Below are 22,010 nucleotides of genomic sequence, written 5' to 3'. Positions count from 1 at the left end.
AATGCCTTCCTAGCAGCAAGGTGACAATATTGTGAACTAGGGTTCAAGAGGATGGCCTGGATATGACAATGGCCAGAGAAGTAGGCCTGTCAGCTAGTGCCACTACTGACACGTACAGCTCTCGAAGCCTATACTGCAATGGATGAAAAGAGGTCCCAACAACTATCCTGACCTGAAGGAGACAGTGCTGGCTAAATTTGATATCTCAGCAGAAACCTATTGCCAACACTTCCATTCCAGTACTCTCCCACCGGGGTGGTCACCCAATGGGACACGTCATCACCTGAGGGGTCTCTACTGCCGATGGATTTGACCAGAGCAGAAGTCCAAGGAGAAAACTGGTGAGGCCACTATTCTGGAGCAGCTGCTGTGGGTTCATCCTCCAGACACCAGAACATGGGTCTGAGAGCATGAGCCAGCAGATGGACACACTGTCTTCTGGCTGGCACTGCAGTACTTCAATGCCCGCAAGGATGCGCCATCATTCAGAAGCAACAGAGGCTCTGATGCTCCAAGGGACCCTCAGGAAACTGTACAGAATGGGGGTGGGAGAAGTGAGGGGTAAAAACCTTTGGTACTCACTAAGAATTTTATTTGCTACCATTGTCAGCAGCCAGGCTACAAGTCCTGTGTATCCTCTCAAGAAGACTAAAATGTGAGGTATGTGCTCTATCAAGAGACAGAGAAGGCGATGATGATGATGATGATAATAATAATGATGGCTGAGAATGTGGTAATGGAAAATAAGCAGACAGTGATTAGAAAGAGCCTATGTTTATTCGAAATATTGTGGAATATTAGTAGTTCGGGTTGGCTATTTGGAAGTTTGGCTGATCGCCAAGCTTGGCAAGATGTTTGCAGTTCCAATTGAGAAGCCATCATCAGTGCACAATTGAGGGCATCGTCTCCTCAGAACGCCGGCTTATATATGCATCCGGGATCTGAATGGATATTGAGTAAAGGCCGCGATCTGGTTGGCTGATTCAAAACACTGAACAGCTTAGCAATTCTGATTGGCTAGCTTCAAGGGAAGTCTGTTGAAAGTGTCTGCTTCGCTGTCTAGATCCCAAGATTATTGGCGATTCGTTGGTTGTTGATGTTGTTTCTCTTTTCTCCATAACAGTTCACATACTGGATCTATGTCAATGTGTTTGTTAATGGATCCTTCTATTGAGAACCCTGCTTTGAGAAATTCCTGTTCTTGTTTGAGTCAAGATCCTGGCTGCTGTCCAGTTAAAATGGTGTCCTTCTTCGTCTTTATGAGCTGACACTAGCGAGAGTAGGTTATGCCATCTGCACACAAGCTGATACTCATGTAGCCTGGTCTAGTTTTCTTCCTTGTTTGGCCAACGTAGTACTTGTCGTCACAGGATTGTCCAAGCACTCACTGTCCTTTAGCAGATTGTTGAGTGGTTAAGCAATAGTTGATAGATCTGCCACTAGCTTGTCAATATATTGATTAACAATAGTTTCATCTTCAGTCCTGTGTCTCTTCACTCCCCTGGTCTTTATTGGAGCAGGCTGTGACACAGCTGTCAATTTTATTGTTTCATCACTGTCATCCTCATGCGAGTCACTAGATGCCGCTGTAGAGTCCATGTCATGTCCACCCTGTAGTTCCTCAGAGTTCAGATGGTGGCGCAGTCTCTGGACGCCGTAGTTCTCCGGAGTCGGGCTGACGTAGGCTGTAATTCTCTAGAGTTCTGATGGTGGCACTGTATAAAGTGATTGCTTGATGTGGACTGCAATTCCTTGGGCGGAGCTTCAGAAACAGGTCTTTCCCAGGGCGGACTACCGGTAGTAATGTCATGAAGCATTACTAGCAGGACTGCCCACTTGATGTCACAGTTGTGCTTTCTTGTTTGTTTGTTTGTTTGTTTTGAAGCTTTATGCAACGCACACTGATTTTACCATGTTTCACTTGTTCAGTTAATGCAAATATTTGCTCTTTAGGCTTTTTACTGCCTCTATCATACGGTTTTTGTAGTTCATCACAAGTTTTGCACTTTCTTTTGAATAGTAAAAGATTTTACTTGTCCCATTAACTGTTCTAATCACTCACACATTTGATCAAACTGACCACGCAGTCTTTTCTCTAAACCAGCAGCAGTCATTTCCTGGACGTGCCCATACTTTCAAAATATCATTCAGGAGACACTTCATCAGATTCAATATTGTAGGTACAGGTGGCCCCCGCTTTTCGAACGTTCGATTTATGACAACTCGCTGTTACGAAAGACGTACCTGTTTTCGCTAACCAGAGGCTTTTCATTTTTACGAAAAAAAGACACCTGCTTTATTTGTGTTTACCCTGAGAAAGACTACAATGACTGTGAAGCCTTGTGCGGGCAGTTGTTTGCGCATGCGTGTACGTGCCGATTTTTTTTCTCCGAATTGATTTTAGCTTGCTGCCTTCCCGAGTTTGATAAGTGAAACTACACCATACCTACAATACTTCTACTTTATATAGGGTGTAAATTTATCATATCATTCCTGCCTTCACTATATGTTAGTGTTATTTTAGGTTTTGTGTCTTATTTGCTTTGATTTAGGAGGTTATTTTTTGGGTCTGGGAACGCTCAGAAGTTTTTCCCATATAAATTAATGGTAATTGCTTCTTCGCTTTATGACATTTCAGATTACAAACTGTTTCAAAGGAACGCTCTACCTTCGGATTGCAGGGAAACCTGTATATTTTGTCAGAACATTTTCAACAATTTTACCAAACTGAAATGTTTCATTTAGATAAGAGCTTTGGCGATTGTTTTGATTTGATCATAATTCATATGCATTTTTAATTATTTTGACCGCAATGTTGAAACACTAAATGTTTGCAGCTGAAATTTTAATAGTTTCTCTTGCACCCCAAATTTAATTACTTCCACCCCCTACCATACTCTGCTAGCTTGCACATACTTAAGTTTTCTCACACACTCCACTGGCTCACTTGAATTGATTATCTTTTTATCAGAATCACGCTTATTATCACCGGCATGTGATATGAAATTCGTTAACTTAGCAGCAGCAGTTCAGTGCAATACATAATCTAGCAGAGAGGAAAAAATAACATTAAATTAAAATAAAAATAATAACAAGTAAACAGGTAAATCAATTACATGTTCAACTGCTTGTACTGACTTGATTTTTAGGCACTACCAGCTTGCATATTTAATCCACACTCTCCCATGACTCTACCAGGTTGTGTAACTTTTTTACAGATCTGTTTTTAAAAATAGCAACAGGACGGTCCCTCACTCCTAACTCCCGTCCAATGATGCGGAAGCCAGAAGTTTTCCTCAGGCAAAAGGAAGTTCTTACCCCTTTTGTTTAGGCACTGAAAATTCCAAGTTTGTCTTCAATTGTTGCAAGTTCTAAATCATGTTTGTCAGCTACGCCACTTGGATTCTGGTGTTAATCCAAGGTTATTTTAGAAGTCAGGAAAGAGGCATAAAAGTTGTTTCTTCACGATTGTTTTATTAAGAGCCAGGTCCAACAACTTCCTCATGGGAAAGTCATCACCTGATTGGAAATAACATTTCCTCCTTGCTGGCAATCTACACAGACACACCACAAGGATGCACATTTACCACTGATTTACTTTCTCTATGCTCATGACTGTGATCAGGCTCAGTTCAAATGTCATGTATAACTTTGCCAATGAAAGAACTGCATTTGGGAGAACCTCAGATGGTAATGATGTGGCGTACAGGAGTGAGGTAGGTCAGCTAGTTGAGTGATGTTGCAACACCAACAGTTCACTCAACAGCGGTAAGTGATTGGTTGTGGACTTCAGGAAATGGATGCCAGAAAGACACTCAGTTGGGTTCAGCATCAGGAGGAGTAAGCAGATTCATATTCCTTGATGTGAAAATCTCAGAGGGTCCATCCTGAGCCCGACATATTGATGAAAAAAATACTTACACTTCTTTCAGAGTTTGAGGAGATTTTATTACATCATCAAAGACTCAAATAAATTTCTATAGAAGTACCGTGAAGAACATTTTAACAGATTGCATCACAAACTGTTATGGAGGCTCCAAAGCACAGGATTGAAAAATGCTGCAGAGGTTTGTTGACTCAGCCAGCTCCTGCATTCCCACCATCGAAGACCCCTTCAAAAGGCAGTACCCCAAGGCGGCATCCATCATTAAGGTCTCTCACCACCCAGGACATGCCCTCTTCTCATTACTACCAGCAGGGAGGTGGTAAAGGAGCCTGAAGACACTTACACAGGCTTTTAGAAAAAGGTTCTTTTCCTCTGCCATCGGATTTCTGAGCAGTCAATGAACCTATGAATACAACCTCACTATATTGTTCTCTTTTTGCACTTCCAAAAAATATTTCCAATTTTGCTGCACTGTACTGCTACTGCAAAACAAATTCCATGTTTTTTTCCCAATTTATTGAGATACAGCATGAAACAAGTCCTTCCAGCTGTGCCACCCAGCAACCACCAATTTAACCACAGCCCAATCACGGGGCAATTTGTAATGACCAATTTAACTGCCAGCTGGTACGTCTTTGGACTGTGGGTGGAAACCGGAGCACCCAGAGGGAACCCATGCAGTCACTGGGAGAACATACAAACTCCTGACAAGTAGTGGCAGGAATTGAACCAGGCCACTGGTACTGTAAAGCACTGTGCTAACCATTACGCCACCCTGCCATCCCTGCATATGTCAGTATTAATAAACTTGACTATGATAACACACATGACTCTTCATGCAGATGCCATTTCATTGGCTCTTCACTCAACCCTGGAACACCTGGGCAGTGAAGATGCATACATCAGGATGCTTTACAATGACTGCAGTTCTCAATTCAATATGATCATCCACTCAAAACTAATCAAGAAGCTCCAAGACCCAAGCCTCAGTACCTCCGTGTGCAACTGAATTCTCGATTTTCTCACTTGCAGATCCGTCAGTTCGGATTGAGGGCAACATCTCCTCCACGATCTCCAACAGTACATGAGCACCACAAGACTGCATGCTTAGCCCCCTGCTCTATTCATTTTACATTCATATTTGCAAGGCTGAATACAACTCCAACGCCATATTTAAGTTTGCTGACAATACTACTGTTGCTGGCCAAATCAATGGTGAGGATCAGTATGTAGTAGGGAGATTGAAAATATGGCAGAATGGAGCCACAACAAGAAACTCCCACTCGATACCAGGAAAACAAAAGAGCCAATTATTGACCACCATAGGAGGAAATCGGAGGCCCACAAGCGAGTCCTCAACAGGGGATCAGAGAGAGACGGTCAGCAACTTTCAATACCTCAGCATTATCATTTTAATGAACCTGTCCTGGGTCCAGCACGTAATTGCCATTATGAAAGGCAGCATGGCAGCTCCTCTACTTCCTTAGAAGTTTGTGAAGATTCAGCCTTTCATCTAAAACTGACAAAATCCTATAGATGTACAGTGCTGAGTATCCTGTCCGGTGGTATCATGGCCTGGTATGCAACCAATGACCTTGAATGGAAAAGCTCAGTCAAAGTAATTGATACAGCCCAGTCCATCACAAGTTCAGCCTTCTGCACCACTGAGCACATCGACAAGGAGTGCTCTGGCAGGAAAACAGGGACCCTTACTATCGAGGCCATGCTCTTTTCTCGCTGCTGCCATCAGGAAGGAGGTACAGAAGCCTTAGGTCCCACCCCACCAGCATCAGGAACAATTTTTACCCCTCAACCATCAGGCTTTTCAACTACAATAAATCACTCACCCCAACACTGAGCTGATTCCACAATCAATGGACGCAATTTTGCCTCAAGCTCATGTTTTCAATGTTTATCTTTTTTTTTCCCTTTTGCATTTGCACAATTTGTTGTCTTTTACACATTGATTGCTTAGCCATCTTTGTACGCAGTTTTTCGTTGATCGTTGCGTTTCTTTGAAGTTACTACAAGTGCCCGCAGGAAAATGAATCTCAGGATAGTCTCCAGTGACATACAAGTGCTTTGATAATGAAGTTATGTTGAACATTGAACTTTCAAATTCCATTTCACCCAGCAAAGACTGCCCCCTTGAGGATTCAGCACAGCTGTATCACTTGGCTTAGCCCAGGTGTTCCCAGCCTTTTTCATGCCATGGACAAATTTCAGTAAGCAAAACGTCCGTGGACCCCAGGCTGGGAAGCCCCGGCTTAGCCAGTCAGCACAAGACTGATCAGTTGTATTGCTCAATGCACAGATGAAATATGAATATATTAATCCGCTACAGCAAAGCAATACTTGGAGAGCAACCACCATACCTAGCAAGATTTTTGTCAGTAATCAAACCCAAACCTCTGTTGTTAGAAATCCAAGTAGTTATCAAGAGTGAAATTATTAAAAGCATGAATACTAATACTGCAAATGAGAGTTTTCAGTGAAATTTAGTGTTTAAAAATACCGCCCTTGTGATAAATATGGATTTGTGAGAAGGTTGACTGTTTTGGGCTCTGAGAAGTGAAGGTCAGACTAGGTTGATGCTACGGCCAAGAACTCTCACCTGAATCTCTAGTTCCTCAGGAGGTTACTGAAATCTGGAACGTCCCTGTCGACACTAACCACTTTCATCGAAGCAGCAGAGAACTAAGTAGCAAGCACTCACCTCCCTTCACTATCTCTGCAGTTAGGGCATGAGCAGGCAACTCTTCTCAATCTTTTTCCGGGTTGAACATCTTGCTCACCAGATGACTGGAGCTGTACTTGAGCGAGGTTGTTAGGGCTAACAGTGCCCAAAGCAGCACTGGAGAGACCACCGACTGCCACTGTGACTGGAGTTACAGCTGTAGGCTGTACTTTTAGATGCCATTTTGTATCTCCACCATCCTGGCTCTGCTGTTGACCTGTGAAAATGTATTACATATAAAGCTCTTTCGGCCATCATTTCAAGCAAATTAAAATTCTATTATGTTCACTTCTATTTATATTTCCATTATATTTTTAAGCAAACATTTATTCAAACAAAGCAAACTGTAAAGATTTACAGAAATTTCAGATCTTCCCAACATCATAAGATTAAAGAAAAGCAATTCATGTTAGAGCTTTTTCTACCGGCAAGTATAAAATTCTAACTGCCTGCCTTTGCTCCACATCCCTTACCTCCACCTCAGTAAAAATTGAATTACCCTCTAATGAAAAATGCAACAACCAAACCATTTTGTCATTTTTGATAAGACAGATCCAGATTATGTAAATGACAACTCTTCAATTTCAGACTCTGAAATTCTCTATTAAAAATTTCTATCATAGCCTTTTACGAAACACCAACAGCACACAATTTGCTGGAGAGTACCCGGCTACCTGGACTTTTCCCTTGGAGCGCAGCGCAAATGTACATAGCTTTACAAGTTGAAAGAAAGGCACACATGGAATGTGGCAATGAAAATGGAGTTGCTGGGGCATGAATGAATTATGAGACCAACAGCATGTCTGTATTATCACTAAGATGCAAGATGGAAAATTAAATGACAGCTTTAAAAATATAATTTTCAAATTACAGTCTTACACAGCCACTTATTAAAGAAGTTGTCTTTCTGATTTGGAAAGATTATTCGATATTGTACAAACATAATTATCTTTAAAGACTTGCGACAGAAATACTTGGCCATTAGTGGACTGAACCATTTACAGTACAGGGATTAATCTTTGGATTTGATTGCAGATGCAACAGCCATCACTAACTTCAGTTCCTGCCTGAACGAGTGCGTGCCTTCAAGAACATACTGAATCTTCCCAAACCAGAAGCGCTGGATGAACCAGGAGATTCACAGTCTGTTGAGGGCTAGATCTTTGGCATTCAAGAGTGGTGATCCAAGCCCCACAAAAGTCTAGCTACCACCTGTACAAGAGTGAAAAGACAATTCCATGTGAAGTTAGACAAAAATCAGGCGTGTGATATCTGTGGCAGGGTTAGCGTGCCATTCCTTCCTATGAAGTGAAACCTAATAGCATAGATGCAGAGATTCTTCATTCCTTCATGAGCTCAAAGCCTATTATGCAAACTCTGAAAAGGAGAATAACCTTATGCCTGTGTGAATTCCTACAGCAGTTGATGGCCCTGTCTTGGAGGCTGACGTCAGAACATCTTTCAAGAGGGTGGACCCTCACAAGGCATCAGATCCTGATGGTGTACCTGGAAGGGCACTGACTGCCCATTCCAACCAACTGGACATCCTCAGTCTCTCACTGCTCAGTTGGATATTCCCATCTGTTTCAAAAGGGCATCAAGCCAGGAAAAGCAGGGCAAACTCCCTCTAATGACATTCGGCTGGTAGCACTCAACTTTACCATGCTAAAGTGCTTTGGGATGATAGTCATGGGTAGTATTAACTCCTGACTGAGCAATGGCTTGAGTCTGCTGCAATGTTCCTACTGCAACCACAAATCTACAGCAGCAGCAATCAAATGACAGCTCTTCCAAAACAGGGTTGGGCAATTTATACCTTCATAAAACTCAAGCATATTAAACATGAAATTAATTTGACATCAAAATTATGACCCAATCTAATTGAATCTTAGCCTAATGAACATTTACTTTATGGCACCTGATAATATGACTAGACTTTAATTGCGTGGGCTACAGTGCCATTTCAGCCTCACTAAAGTTTATTTAATTGTTTAATGAAGTGCAACAAATGATCAGGACAACTGACATATCGGATCATAAAAAAATGCAACCACTAAAGTTTCAACGATTGTGATGCAACAAAACAAACAATAATTCTCGGAGTTCCATACTACACGTTAGGAGCGAAAGCAGAAGATACTGCAGATGCCTAGCAGCCTCCATGGAGAAATGAAGAATTGGCATTTCAGATCAAAGATCTTTTATTAGAGCCTTTAAAATTAAATGCCAACTGTTTTTCTTAACACAGAAGCTGGTTGGCCTGTTCAGGGCATGCAGCATTTCAGCTTTCATTTTAGATTGCCTTCTCCTGCAGTATTTGTTTTATTGAAATAAACAACATGTACTCCGAGCTGGAAAAAAGTCCCCTGAAGCAGCAATTTCAATGTAATTATATATAGTCCTCTGCAATTTAGTCAGAATTGAAGGGTTTAATCAGACATTCACTGTTGTGTCCACTCTATTTTTACACCTTGTTTAAAGAGGGAGCATCTGTAATTTATTAAAGTGAAAATCTAAGATTCAGAGTTACCATGAAGATTAATACCCATCACCCCACACTATTTAAGAAATATGTTTCTATTAACACATGGATTTACAAGGCATTAACCAGTTTCATACTAAACATTTGGAAAATGACACAATTCTTTGCCAAATTCTGATCAACACAAGAAATCTAAGTGTAGTCTTTACTATGCTCTTTCTCCCAGCAGACTAAATTACTCTTGGCTAGTTAACCCAAAAGCTCATCTAGACAGCTAAGAAGAGGCACACGTAAAACTGTTACATCTGAAAATTAAGGAAACATCCAGCTGCAGTTAATATCATAGAGTCATTGAGAAGTACAGCACAGAAACAAGCCCTTCAGCCCATCTAGTCCTTGCCAAAACCAATTAAAATGCCTATTCCCAACGACCTGCACCTGGACCATAGTCCTTCATATCGCCACTATCCACATACCTATCCAAGCTTCTCCTAAATGTACAAATCGAGTTTGCACGGACCACCGGTGCTGGCAGCTCATTCCATGCCCTCGCAATTCTCTAATTGAAGAGGTTTCCTCTCATGTTCCCCTTAGTTTTCACCTTTCATCCTTAACCCACAATCTCTGATTGTAGTCCCATGTAACCTCAATGGAAAAAGCTTGCTTGCATTTACTCTATCTATACCACTCATAATTTTGTATACCCTTATCAAATCTCTAAATCTGCTATGTTCTAAGGAAGGCAGTCCTAACCTATCCAATCATTCCTTATAATTCAGGACCTCTAGATCCATCAACATCCTTGTAAATTTTCTCTGCACTCTTTCAACCTTATTTACATCTTGCCTGCAGGTAGGTGACCAAAACTGCACACAATAGTCCAAATTAGGCCTCACCAACTTCAGCATAACATCCCATCTTCTGCACTCAGTACATTTATGAAAGCCAGTGTTCCAAAAGCTTTCCTTATGACTCCATCTACCTGTGATGCCACTTTCAATGAATTATGTAGCTGCATTCCCACATCCATTTGTTCAGCTACACTCCTTAGTACCCTACCATTTACTCTGTAAGGCCTACCCTGGTTGGTCCAACCAAAGTCAACACCTCACACTTGACTGCATTAAATTCCATCCGGCACTTTTTTCCAGCTGATGCAGATCCCTCTTCAAGCTATGATATTCTTCCTCATCCTCCAATACGCCCTCCCGTCTTGGTGTCATCCGCAAATTTGCTGATCCAATTAACCACATTATCGTCCAGATTACTGAAATAGATGACAAACAGCAATGGACCCAGGACCGATCCCCATAACACACTGCTAGTCACAGGCCTCCAGTAATAGAGGCAACCCTCTACTACCACTCTCTGGCTTCTCCCACAAAGCCAAATGTCTAATCCAATTTACTACCTCATCCTGAATGTGAAGCAACTGAACTTTCTTGACCAGCCTCCCATGTGGGACTTTGTCAAATGTCTTACTAAAGTCCATTCTGACCATATCCACTGCCTTGCCTTCGCCCAGTTTCCTGACAACTTCTTCGAAAGACTGGTTAGACATGACCTACCACGCATGAAGCCATGCTGACTGTCCTTAATCAGTCCATGTCTATACAAATACTTATATGTCTAGTCCCTTCGAATACTGTCCAGTAACTTTTCCACAACTGTGTCAGATTCACCAGCCTACAATTTCCTGGTTTCTGCTTAGAGCATTTATTTAAAAAAAACAGCAGAACAACAGCGGCTATCCTCCAATCCTCTGGTACCTCTCCTGTCACTAGGGGTGTTTAAATAACTCTGCCAGAGCCCCGGCAATTTCTACACTTCTCTCCCAATAGTCCGAGGGAACACCTTATCAGGCCACGGGGATTTATCTACCTTCAGTTGCCTAAGATTAGCAAACACCTCCTCTGTAATCTGTACAGGGTGCATGAAGATGATGCCGCTTTGCCTCACTCTGTGCTGTGCTTGTCTCCTAAGGAAATATAGATGCAGACAATTCATTTAAGATCTCCCCAATCTGTTTTGGCTCTACATATGGATTACCATTCTGGTCTTCCAGGACCTTTTGCTAACATACCTGCAGAATCCCTTAGGATTCCCCTTCATCTTGTCTGGTACAGCATGCCTTTTTTTAGCATTACTGAATTTTTTCTTAAGTGTTCTTTTGCATTTCTTGTACTCCATAAGCACCTCATTTGTACCTACCTGCCTATACCTGTTATGCATGTCATTTTTTTTCTTTTAATTGGGTCCTCAATATCTCTTGAAAACAAAGGTTCCCTACACCTGTTACCTTTATCTTTTATTCTGACAGGCACATACAAGCTTTGTACTCTCAAAATTTCATCTTTGAAGGCCTCCCACTTTCCAAATGCACCTTTGCCAGAAAACAGCCTGTCCCAATCCACACTTGCCAAATCTCACCTACGGACCACTCCTATCTTTCTGCATATTTACTTTGAAGCACGGTGGTCACTGGATGCAAGTGTGTTCCTCTACACCAACTTCTTTCACCTGCCGTCTCATTCCCCAACAGCAGATCCAGTATCGCCTGCTCTCTTGTTGGGACTTCTATGTCCTGACGAAGGAAATTTGCTGAACACATTTGACAAACTCTATCCCATCTATCCCTTTCTCAATATGGGAGCCCCAGTCATTATGTGGAGAGTAAAAATCATCTACTGTAACAACTTTGTATTCCTTGCAACTGTCTGCTATAGCTTTACAAATTTGTTCCTCTAAATCCTGAGGACAGATATCTGAAATATTGTCCCGTTAATGTGGTTATACCTTTCTTATTTCTCAGTTCCACCCATAATGGCTCACTAGTTGAGTTCTCCGGTCCGTCCTGATGGAGCACTGCCATCATATTTTCTTTGATTAGCATTGCCACCCACTCCTTCAATCCTTCCTGCTCAGTCAACAGAACCCCAGAATATTTGATCAGGAGAGAACTTGGACTAGCAGTAATTAACATTTACAACTTTCACCAAAATGGACACAACTTCACTTAGTAGCTCAGTTTAATTTGTATTGACCACATAAAGACGAATTTTTCACATAATTTATTACACTTCAATAATGCATCAAATGCTGTTACTGCAAAGATCATGTGCGGAGGGTCACTTTTCATGCTGTAGTACTATTGGGCTCCCACAATTTAAACTCAAAATTATAGACCTAAGCTTGGCTCAAATAACCATCCTTTGTAAGTGAGTGAATCTATTCAAGACAATGAATGCTGTCAAACAATTTAATGATGACAATGAGCATTATGGCAAGCTCCATTTGTACATGCTTCCCAACATTACATATCAGATTGAGAGAACCCTTCCCAACCCAACTATGCAGAAACTAAAATCCAAATCAATTGCTGCCAAAGTGAGAAATAATCAATTGCCTGAAAAGTGAATACGCCATATTCTAGGGTTCCAAGTGATGAAACCCCGCATTACCTGGGGGTGGGGGGGGGGGGTGCTATAAAGCATGTGAATATCATAATTTATTATGAGTTGGAACAAAACTATGTTGAATTTAATTACTCCCCCCCACACACATAATTCTAGGCATGTAAAGTTTATTTTGCTTTTGTGAATTCTGTAAAGGTGGATCTGTTACTTGAACAGCTATAACACGAGGGTCATCTGTACTCAATTTTCATGCAAAACACATTCAGTGGCCACTTTAATAGATAGCTCCTGTACCTAATAAAGTAACCATTGAGCGTACATTTCTGATCTGCTGCTGCTGCCATAACCCCTCAGTTCACGGCTCAATGTGCTGTGCGTTTGGAAATGCTCTCCTGCACACCACTACTGTAACAGATGATTACTTATGTTACTGTCGCCCTCCTGTCAGCTTGAACCAGTCTGGCAAATTCTTCCTGACCTCTCATTAAACAAGGCATTTTTGCCCACAGGGCTGCTGCTCACTAGATTTATTTTGCACTACTCTGTAATCTCTAGAGAAAGCTGTGTGAAAAAATCCCAAGAGATTAGCAGTTTCTGAGATACACAAACTACCATGTCAGTCACTAGCAATCATTCTACAGTTAACGTCACTTAGGTCACATTTCTTCCCCATTCCGATGTCTGGTCTGAACAACGGAACCACTTGACCATGTCTGAATACTTTCATGCATTGAGTTGCTGCCATATGAGCGGCTGATTAGATATTTGCATTACGTGAGGGTGTACTGGCATTCCTAATAGAGTGGCCAATGAATGTATATACAGTCCATATGTTCTTCAAAGAGTAAAACATCATTCAAAATAATGTGAACCATGGCTGCACAAGTACAACTGTTCCTCCAGACTGAAATTGAAAACCATCTTCTAGAACATACCTTCAGGCTTGAAGAACCATTGCTTTGCACTGGGAACTTCAGTTCCAGTAGATGATTAATCTACTGTGCTCTACCTGAAATTCACTGCCTAACTTTCTGATTACTCCAATTCATTTTATGTTTTAATTCTTCCTTCATCCTGCACAAGAAACAACTTGGACAGTTTAAGCTGTCCATTAGTGTCTCTGTACAGCAGGGTTTCCCAACCCTTTTTATGGGCATGGAACCCTCCCATTAACCAAGAGGTCTGTGGACTCTAGGCTGGGCACCCCTGCTGTAGAGCAAGAGCTGGTCATATAACATGCAAAGTATTCAATTAATCTGTTTCATGATCTGCAGCACTGTCCTCATTGCCTGTATAATAAATGCTAAGCTAACAAATTTCCACATTCCTTTCACTGGAATGGGCTTCTGAATGCTCCAAAGCTTGACCTAAAACTGCAGCAATTTCATTAGTAATTCTACCTACAAGGATCTCAAATTTCCCCACATCAAACGGGGAGGGGGCGCAGTGGCAAGCAGGGGACTGGCTGGTAAGGAATCGGGATAATTCTCCAGCCAAGAGAAGCAAACATGAGCACAGTAAGGGGAGAGGATAGGCTATTGGCTCAAACTGCATTTATTTCAATGCAAGAGGATTGACAGGCTAGGCAGATGAACTCAGGGGGCACATTGGCTCTGGGAACTGGAATATCATGGCCATAACAGAAACATGGCTGAGCGAAGGGCAGGACTGGCGTTGTGTTTCAGGATACAGATGTTACAGGCATGACAGAAACTCAGGAAAGAAAAGAGGGGTAGTGGACTTCCTGAAGAAAGAGGATGTAACAACAGTTATTGGAGAGGTTATCTTGGGGGGGGGGGGGGGGGGGGATCTTCCGCTGAGGCCAACTGGGTTAGAAACAAAGGGATGATCTGAAGGGATGGTATCATATGATCCACCAATACTCAATGGGAATTGGGGAAGGTATGTAGAGAGGTTGCAGTTTGTTTTAAACATAATGAGTAGTAGTGGGAGCTTTTAATTTTCATAATATTGACTGGGTCTCTCTGACGGTGGTGTCTGAAAAGAGGATGCTGTCCAAGTTGCATGCCATCTTGGACAATGATTCCCATGCACTTCATAATGTACTGGTTAGGCACAGGAGTACACTCAGCCAGAGACTCATTCCACCGAGATGTAACACTGAGCGTCATAGGAAGTCATTCCTATCTGTGGCCATCAAACTTTACAACTCAATAGGCTGGTCCTGGACTTATTTCTACTGGGCATGATTAACTCATTATTATTTAATTATTTATGGTTTTGTATTGCTATATTTCTTCACTATTCTTGGTTGGTGCGGCTGTAACGAAACTTAATTTCCCTCGGGATCAATAAAGTATGCCTGTCTGTCAAAGTGTAAAAGGCTTGGAAAGAGTGGAATTTTAGAAACGTGCTTTAAAAATAATTCCTTTTATCAATTTGTAGAGGGAACCACCAAAGAGGATGCAACACGACCTCCTCCTGGAAAATGAGTTCCGGCAAGTGACTGAAGTCACTGTTGACGAGTACTTTGTCCATAATTCTATCAGTTTTAAACTAGTAATGGAGAAGGATACAATTAGTTCACAGTTTGGGGTCCTAAAATTGGGCAGAGCAAATTTTGGAATTATTCAGTGGGATCTTGTTAAGGTTGAGTGGCTGAGATTGTAGAAAAGGAGCAAAGGGGGGGAGAAAAACTAACTGGAGAAAAGTCACAGGAGGGTCTTGATCAGCTGGGTACTTGCATTTAGAATTGGCCAAGGGCTTTCAATTCAGATTAATGAGAGGTTTTTCACTTTGGCAGATCAAACCAGTGAATGGTTGAGGAATGGCCTTGGAGTGTTAAGTAGCACATCATGGGTAGAACAGGGTGGCGAAGGCACTTGGCACACTGGCCTTCATCAATCAGGACTCTGGGTATAGGAGCTGCAAAGTTACTATGCACCAAACATTGGTGAGGCCAGACTTGGAGTATAGTGGTATAGTGTACAGGTTTGGTCACTTGAAAGGATACAGTAAAGAAGGCACCTAGGATGTTGCCTAGACTCGGGGGCCTGACTTACAAGAGTATATGTATACTAGGATTTTGTTCCCTGGAACATAGGAAGGATGACTTGAAAAAAAGTATGCAAGACCGTGAGGGACAGTGACATGGTGAGAGCACGGTATTTTATCCCCCCAGGGAGGGTGTGTTATAATAGCAAGGGCATAGGTTTAAGATCAGAGAAGATTTAAAAGGGACATCAGAGGCAGCTCCTTCATGCAATGCGTAGTGAAGATCTGGAATGAGCTGCAGGAAATAGTGGTTGAGGTGGGCACATTAGCTATCTTGCTAAGTAGATGAATAGGAGGGGTTCGGAGGGCTATATGCCCAATGAAGGAAAATGGCACCAGCTGGCACAATCAATTTGGACAAGTTGGGCTGAAGGGCTTTTTTCCACTAGTCTCGATGACATTCATGTCCCTTTTCCTTTACCCTGCTCTATACTTGGTTAGAGGTTTCTTTTTGTTGAATTCCAATGAAATCTTTTGGGAATGAAACAAACTTCGTACTCTTGAAATGTGAAACAACAACAAAACAATCCAAAACTTTCAGCTGATTAGACATGACCTGTGTGTGGGAAGAGAAACAGAGTTAAGATTTCAGGTTCAAGACCCTTCATCAGAACCATGGAGCGTTCCCAGCATTTTCAATTCTTATTGCAGAAACATCAAAGCTTTGCACAATCCTCTTGGGATGTTACTTCGTCAAAAAAACAAATGGTCAGAACAGATTCCTTACCTAATCTGCATTTGCTATTTAGCCCAACATTAAATATAAACGACTCCGGTTAACCGTTTATAATCAATTATTTTCTAAGCAGCATTTCAAAACAACTAATACAAGGATGATGCCACTACATCTTTCCTGCATTATTTCAAAGATAGTTAGCTGACTTATTGGGATGCCTAATGCCTGGACATCTTAATTAGTCGATGATTTGAATAGTGATACGAAATGTATTTCCATGTTTCCTTATGATACTGAACATGGGGGAGACTTGGACTCCAGCAGAAAATGTAAAAATGCATTGGAGACTTGGACATGCGCACTTATTTCAAGGGGAATAGAATGGCAAAGCAAGGAGATAATGCTGAACCTTAATCACACAATAGTCAGGCCGCACTTGGAGGGTTGGCAACAGTTTTTGGCCCTTTATCTCAGAAAGGATGTATTGTTATTGGAGAGAATCCAGAGGAGGTTCACCAGGAAGATTCCAGGGAACAAAGGGGTTAACATACGAGGAGCACTTGGCAGCTTTGGGCCTGTACTCACTGGAATTTAGAAGAATAGAAGAGGATCTCATTGAAACCTACCAAACGTTGAAAGGACTAGATAGGGTGGATGTGGAGAGGATGTTTCCTCTGGTGGGGGTATGCAGAACGAGAGAGCAAAGTCTCAAAATTGAGGGACGATCTTTTAGAACATAAGTAGGGATTTTTTTTTAAGCCAAAGAGTGGTGAATCTGTGGAAAGCTCTGCCATAGACTGTGGTGGAGGCAGTGGGTAGACTTAAAGCAGAAGGTGATAGATTCTTGATTGGTCGGGGAATCGAGGGATATGGTGAGAGGGCAAGTGCATGGCATTGAATGGAATCTGGGATCAGCCATGATGAAATGGTGGAGAGGACTTGATGGGCTGAGTGGCCTAATTCTACTCCTTTGGCTTATGGTTTTATGGACATAGTGAGCAAATGTGCAAGAATATGGTGGATAAAACTTATTAAGTGGTAAAAGGCAAGGTCATCCAGTTTGGTGCACACAACAACAAAGCAGAGTATATATTAAGGCAGCAAGAGATTGTGTATGTTGGTCAACACATGATGGAGCTGGAAAAACTCAGCAGGTCATGATATATATATAGGAAAACAGTTAATGTTTCCAGTCAGGACCTTTCCAAGACTGAGGGTCTCGACTCAAAACATCGACCGCCTGCTTCCTCCATTGATGCTTTCTGACCTGCAAAGTTCCTCCAGTGGGTTGTGTGTTGCTCCACATTTGCAGCATCTCCAGTCTCTTCTGTTTCCCCTCTGGGTTTGCTAATGTTCTATTGAGTCAAGGTGCACCTATCCACCAGTCAACTGAAGGCCAACATGGAGGTGCTACAAGCAAATAGGGATGGGAAATGATATTGGGACATGGAGTCTGCAGTTGCTGGAATCTGGTTCAAAGCACTCCAAACACCAGTTTCTGAGTAACAAAAAAAATAAGGTAGCTGAACAAGCAATGAGCCCACAGTATTACAGGAAAGATTCTAGGATGGATAAAGCAGTGGCTGATTGACAGGAGGCAAAGAGTGGGAATAAAGAGAGCCTTTTCTGGTTGGCTGCCAATGACTAATAGTGTCCCGCAGGGTCTGAGTTGGGACTGAATCTTTTTACCTTATATGCCAATGATTTAGATGATGAAATTGATGGCTTTGTTGCAAGGTTTGCAGGCGATACTAAGATAGGTGGTGGGGCAGGCGATACTAAGATAGGTGATAGGTTTTGAGGAAGCTGAGAGGCTACAGGAGGATTTACACAGATTAGGAGAATAGGCAAAGAAGTGGCAGATGGAATGCAGTGTTCGGAAGTGTATGGTCATGCACTGTGGTAGGAGAAATAAAAGTGTAGAGTTTTTTTTAAATGGGGAGAAAATACAAAAATCTTAGGCACAAAGGGACTTGGGAGTCCTTGTGCAGGATTCCATAAAGGTTAATTTGCAGGTTGAGTCAGTGATAAGGAAGGCAAATGTGATGTTAGCATGCATTTCAAGAGGACAAGAATATAAAAGCAAGGATGCACTGTTGTGACTTTATAAAATATTGGTGAGGACACACTTGAAATATTGTGAGCCTGTTATTTTAGAACTATATGCAAAAACTGGAGAGGGTGTGAAGGAGGTTCACAAAAAATATCCCAGAACTGAACAGCCTACCATATCCAGAGTGCTTGGTGGCTCTGGGCCTGCATTCACTGGAATTCAAAAGAATGAGGGGTGATCTAATTGAAACCTACCAAACTGAAAGACCTTGATAGAGTGGATGTGGAGAGGATGTTTCCTATGGTGGGAGAATCTAAAACCAGAGGACACAGCCTCAGAATATAGGACTGTCCTTTTAGAACTGAGTGGAGATTTCTTAGCCGGAGAGTGGTGAATCTGTGGAATTCTTAGACACAGGCAGCTGTGGAGTCCAAGTATTTAGGTATTTTTAGGCAGAGATTGATGAATTCTTGATTAGTTAGGACACGAAGGAATAAAGGAGGGGGAAGGCAGGAGATCGGAGATAAAATGGTGGAGTAGACTAGGCCTAATTCAGCTCCTATATCTTATGGTCTTAACATGTTATTTAAACTTTCCTCCTCTCACATGAAGAAATCTTATAGGCAAGGAAGGTAGACCATGGAATCAAACAAGGGAGGTGAGGGCGTTAGCTGGGGGTAGCAGGGGAGGGGAATCCAGTGGGAGCAGTGTGTGTGGTGATTATCAGATGGGGTGGGTGGAGAAGGGAAAAGAAAGAGGGCGATGGGGACTGAGGAGAGGAGAGGAAGAACTGGGTAGATTGGTAAATATTACCTATGAGTTGCTGGTCAGTGATTTGGGCTAAGTTTAGGTAGTTGCTCTCCTAGCATTACTTACTCTTAGGAAGAGTAATGATCCAGATAGCACCAATGTTTGTCAATAATCAACTCCTCCAATCCCTCAGGGAAGCACATCTGCCACCCTGGTGTGACTGCAGATCCGCAAACTTTCACTTCTTCCTGAGTTCAGGGACGTATAATAAATGTCTGTTTTGATTGCTACGCGTACGTATATCCCATAAGTGAAAGAAAAATATCTTTACAAAACTAAACCTAACTGCTTAACTCATCTATCAGTGATTTGAGAAACACATACTCAGTAGCAATGACTGGAAGTACACTGTACTGTACCTCGTACTTGACTCTTATTTTCACTAATTTGACACTATTGAAATTTCCTTTAGTTCATTAGACTACTACACATACACTGACAACATTCCACTTACTCCCCCAACACCACTGAAGAAAAGGACCAGGATGACCAGACTTACATGGTTCCACTTTGTAATAACATGACTGGTCTAGCAAATATGGGACAATGCCCCCTGGTCCCTCAACACCACCTCTTTGGTTAAAAAAACTCAGCAATGTCTCCACTTCCTGAGGGGATTGAGGTGAGTGAGGCTCCTCCTGCACCTCACCCCCCCTCCCCCCACCATTTCAAACAATTGTTACATGAGCACCATTGAGAGTGTCCTTACCAACTATATCACTGTCTGGTACAGGAATTGCAAGGCATCTGACAGCAAGTCCTTACAAAGGATTGCAAGGACTGCTGAGAGTATCATGGGGGTCCCTCTTCAGTTATTTATCAGGCGTGTGCATATGTAGAGCCCTTAGCATTGTCAAGGATGTCTCCCGTTTGTCGCACAATCTCTTTGATCCACTACTATCAGGCAGGAAGTACCAAAGCATTAAGACAATAAGTATTAGAATGGCCAACAGCTTCTTCCCCTAGGCAGTAAGACTATTGAACTCTCTGCCACTGCCCAGATCTCATCACATATGACGCAACTGTGCAACACACCTTGGTCTGGAAGAACAAACATGCATATTGTTGAATGACCATAATTTGAACTCGAACTTGCTCTCAAGGTCTCAAGGTATAGGGCAAGAGGTTTTTTTTTAAAAAACAAAAGTCAATTCCCAAATGAATCAGTTTCCTATGTGTTTGGCAAGGCCCTGTATGCTGGTGACAAATAGGAAATACTATCTATGTATGGCTGGTTATGCCACATCACCAAGCTTACGTTGCTGTCAAATCCATCCGGGTATCAATGTCTGTGAATTTCCATAACTGCAAAGGTAAAGTTTAACCACAATATTGAAACCATTTAAAGACAATGAAATGCATTTAATTTTACTCAACATTTAAAATACATATCACCAGAAAGCTTCCTCTATTCCTTGCAAGTTCCTCTTGATTAAAATGAACAGAGTACAAACTGACAGATTTTCTAGCATCTCTCCTGGGAAATGGCAGGAAATCAGCGCATTGCAGCCAGACACCTTGAAAAGTGCAACACTGCAGGGGAGACAGAGAGAGGGGAGGAGAGAGAGAGGGGGGGAGAGAGAGAAAGAGGGGGGGGGAGAGAGAGAAAGAGGGGGGGGGGAGAGAGAGAAAGAGGGGGGAGAGAGAAAGAGGGGGGGAGAGAGAAAGAGGGGGGGAGAGAGAAAGAGGGGGGGAGAGAGAAAGAGGGGGGGAGAGAGAAAGAGGGGGGGAGAGAAGAGGGGGGAGAGAAAGAGGGGGGGAGAGAGAAAGAGGGGGGGAGAGAGAAGAGGGGGGGAGAGAGAAAGAGGGGGGGAGAGAGAAAGAGGGGGGGAGAGAGAAAGAGGGGGGGAGAGAGAAAGAGGGGGGAGAGAGAAAGAGGGGGGGAGAGAGAAAGAGGGGGGGAGAGAGAAAGAGGGGGGAGAGAGAAAGAGGGGGGAGAGAGAAAGAGGGGGGGAGAGAGAAAGAGGGGGGAGAGAGAAAGAGGGGGGGAGAGAGAAAGAGGGGGGGAGAGAGAAAGAGGGGGGGAGAGAGAAAGAGGGGGGGAGAGAGAAAGAGGGGGGGAGAGAGAAAGAGGGGGGGAGAGAGAAAGAGGGGGGGAGAGAGAAAGAGGGGGGGAGAGAGAAAGAGGGGGGAGAGAGAAAGAGGGGGGGAGAGAGAAAGAGGGGGGAGAGAGAAAGAGGGGGGGAGAGAGAAAGAGGGGGGAGAGAGAAAGAGGGGGGGAGAGAGAAAGAGGGGGGAGAGAGAAAGAGGGGGGGAGAGAGAAAGAGGGGGGAGAGAGAAAGAGGGGGGGAGAGAGAAAGAGGGGGGAGAGAGAAAGAGGGGGGGAGAGAGAAAGAGGGGGGGAGAGAGAAAGAGGGGGGGAGAGAGAAAGAGGGGGGAGAGAGAAAGAGGGGGGAGAGAGAAAGAGGGGGGGAGAGAGAAAGAGGGGGGGAGAGAGAGAGGGGGGGAGAGAGAAAGAGGGGGGGGAGAGAGAGAAAGGGGGGGGGAGAGAGAGAAAGAGGGGGGGAGAGAGAAAGAGGGGGGAGAGAGAAAGAGGGGGGAGAGAGAAAGAGGGGGGGAGAGAGAAAGAGGGGGAGTGAGAGGGGGGAGAAAGAGGGGGGGAGAGAGAAAGAGGGGGGAGAGAGAAAGAGGGGGGAGAGAGAAAGAGGGGGGGAGAGAAAGAGGGGGGGAGAGAGAAAGAGGGGGGGAGAGAGAAAGAGGGGGGGAGAGAGAAGAGGGGGGGAGAGAAAGAGGGGGAGAGAGGGAGAGAGAAAGAGGGGGGGAGAGAGAAAGAGGGGGGGAGAGAGAAAGAGGGGGGAGAGAGAAGAGGGGGGAGAGAGAAAGAGGGGGGAGGAGAGAGAAAGAGGGGGGGAGAGAGAAAGAGGGGGGGAGAGAGAAAGAGGGGGGGAGAGAGAAAGAGGGGGGAGAGAGAAAGAGGGGGGGAGAGAGAAAGAGG

At 43.2% G+C, this 22,010-nt stretch overlaps 1 protein-coding gene across 2 annotated transcripts in view; it reads right to left on the bottom strand.

Annotated features, from left to right (window-relative positions):
- The window catches only part of sp4 (sp4 transcription factor), a 73,044-nt gene that overhangs the window by 26,902 nt on the left and 24,132 nt on the right, over window positions 1-22,010 (bottom strand). For both annotated transcript variants that reach the window (XM_059972675.1, XM_059972676.1), the window contains exon 4: window positions 6,603-6,840. In XM_059972675.1, the coding sequence (XP_059828658.1) occupies window positions 6,603-6,840 (238 nt within the window). The remainder of the gene's footprint in view (window positions 1-6,602; window positions 6,841-22,010) is intronic.

The sequence above is a fragment of the Hypanus sabinus genome, chromosome 6 (assembly GCF_030144855.1).
Source record: "Hypanus sabinus isolate sHypSab1 chromosome 6, sHypSab1.hap1, whole genome shotgun sequence".
Lineage (NCBI taxonomy): Eukaryota > Metazoa > Chordata > Chondrichthyes > Myliobatiformes > Dasyatidae > Hypanus > Hypanus sabinus.
Note: the sequence above shows the minus strand (reverse complement) of the source record. Positions and strands in the feature narration are given on the sequence as shown.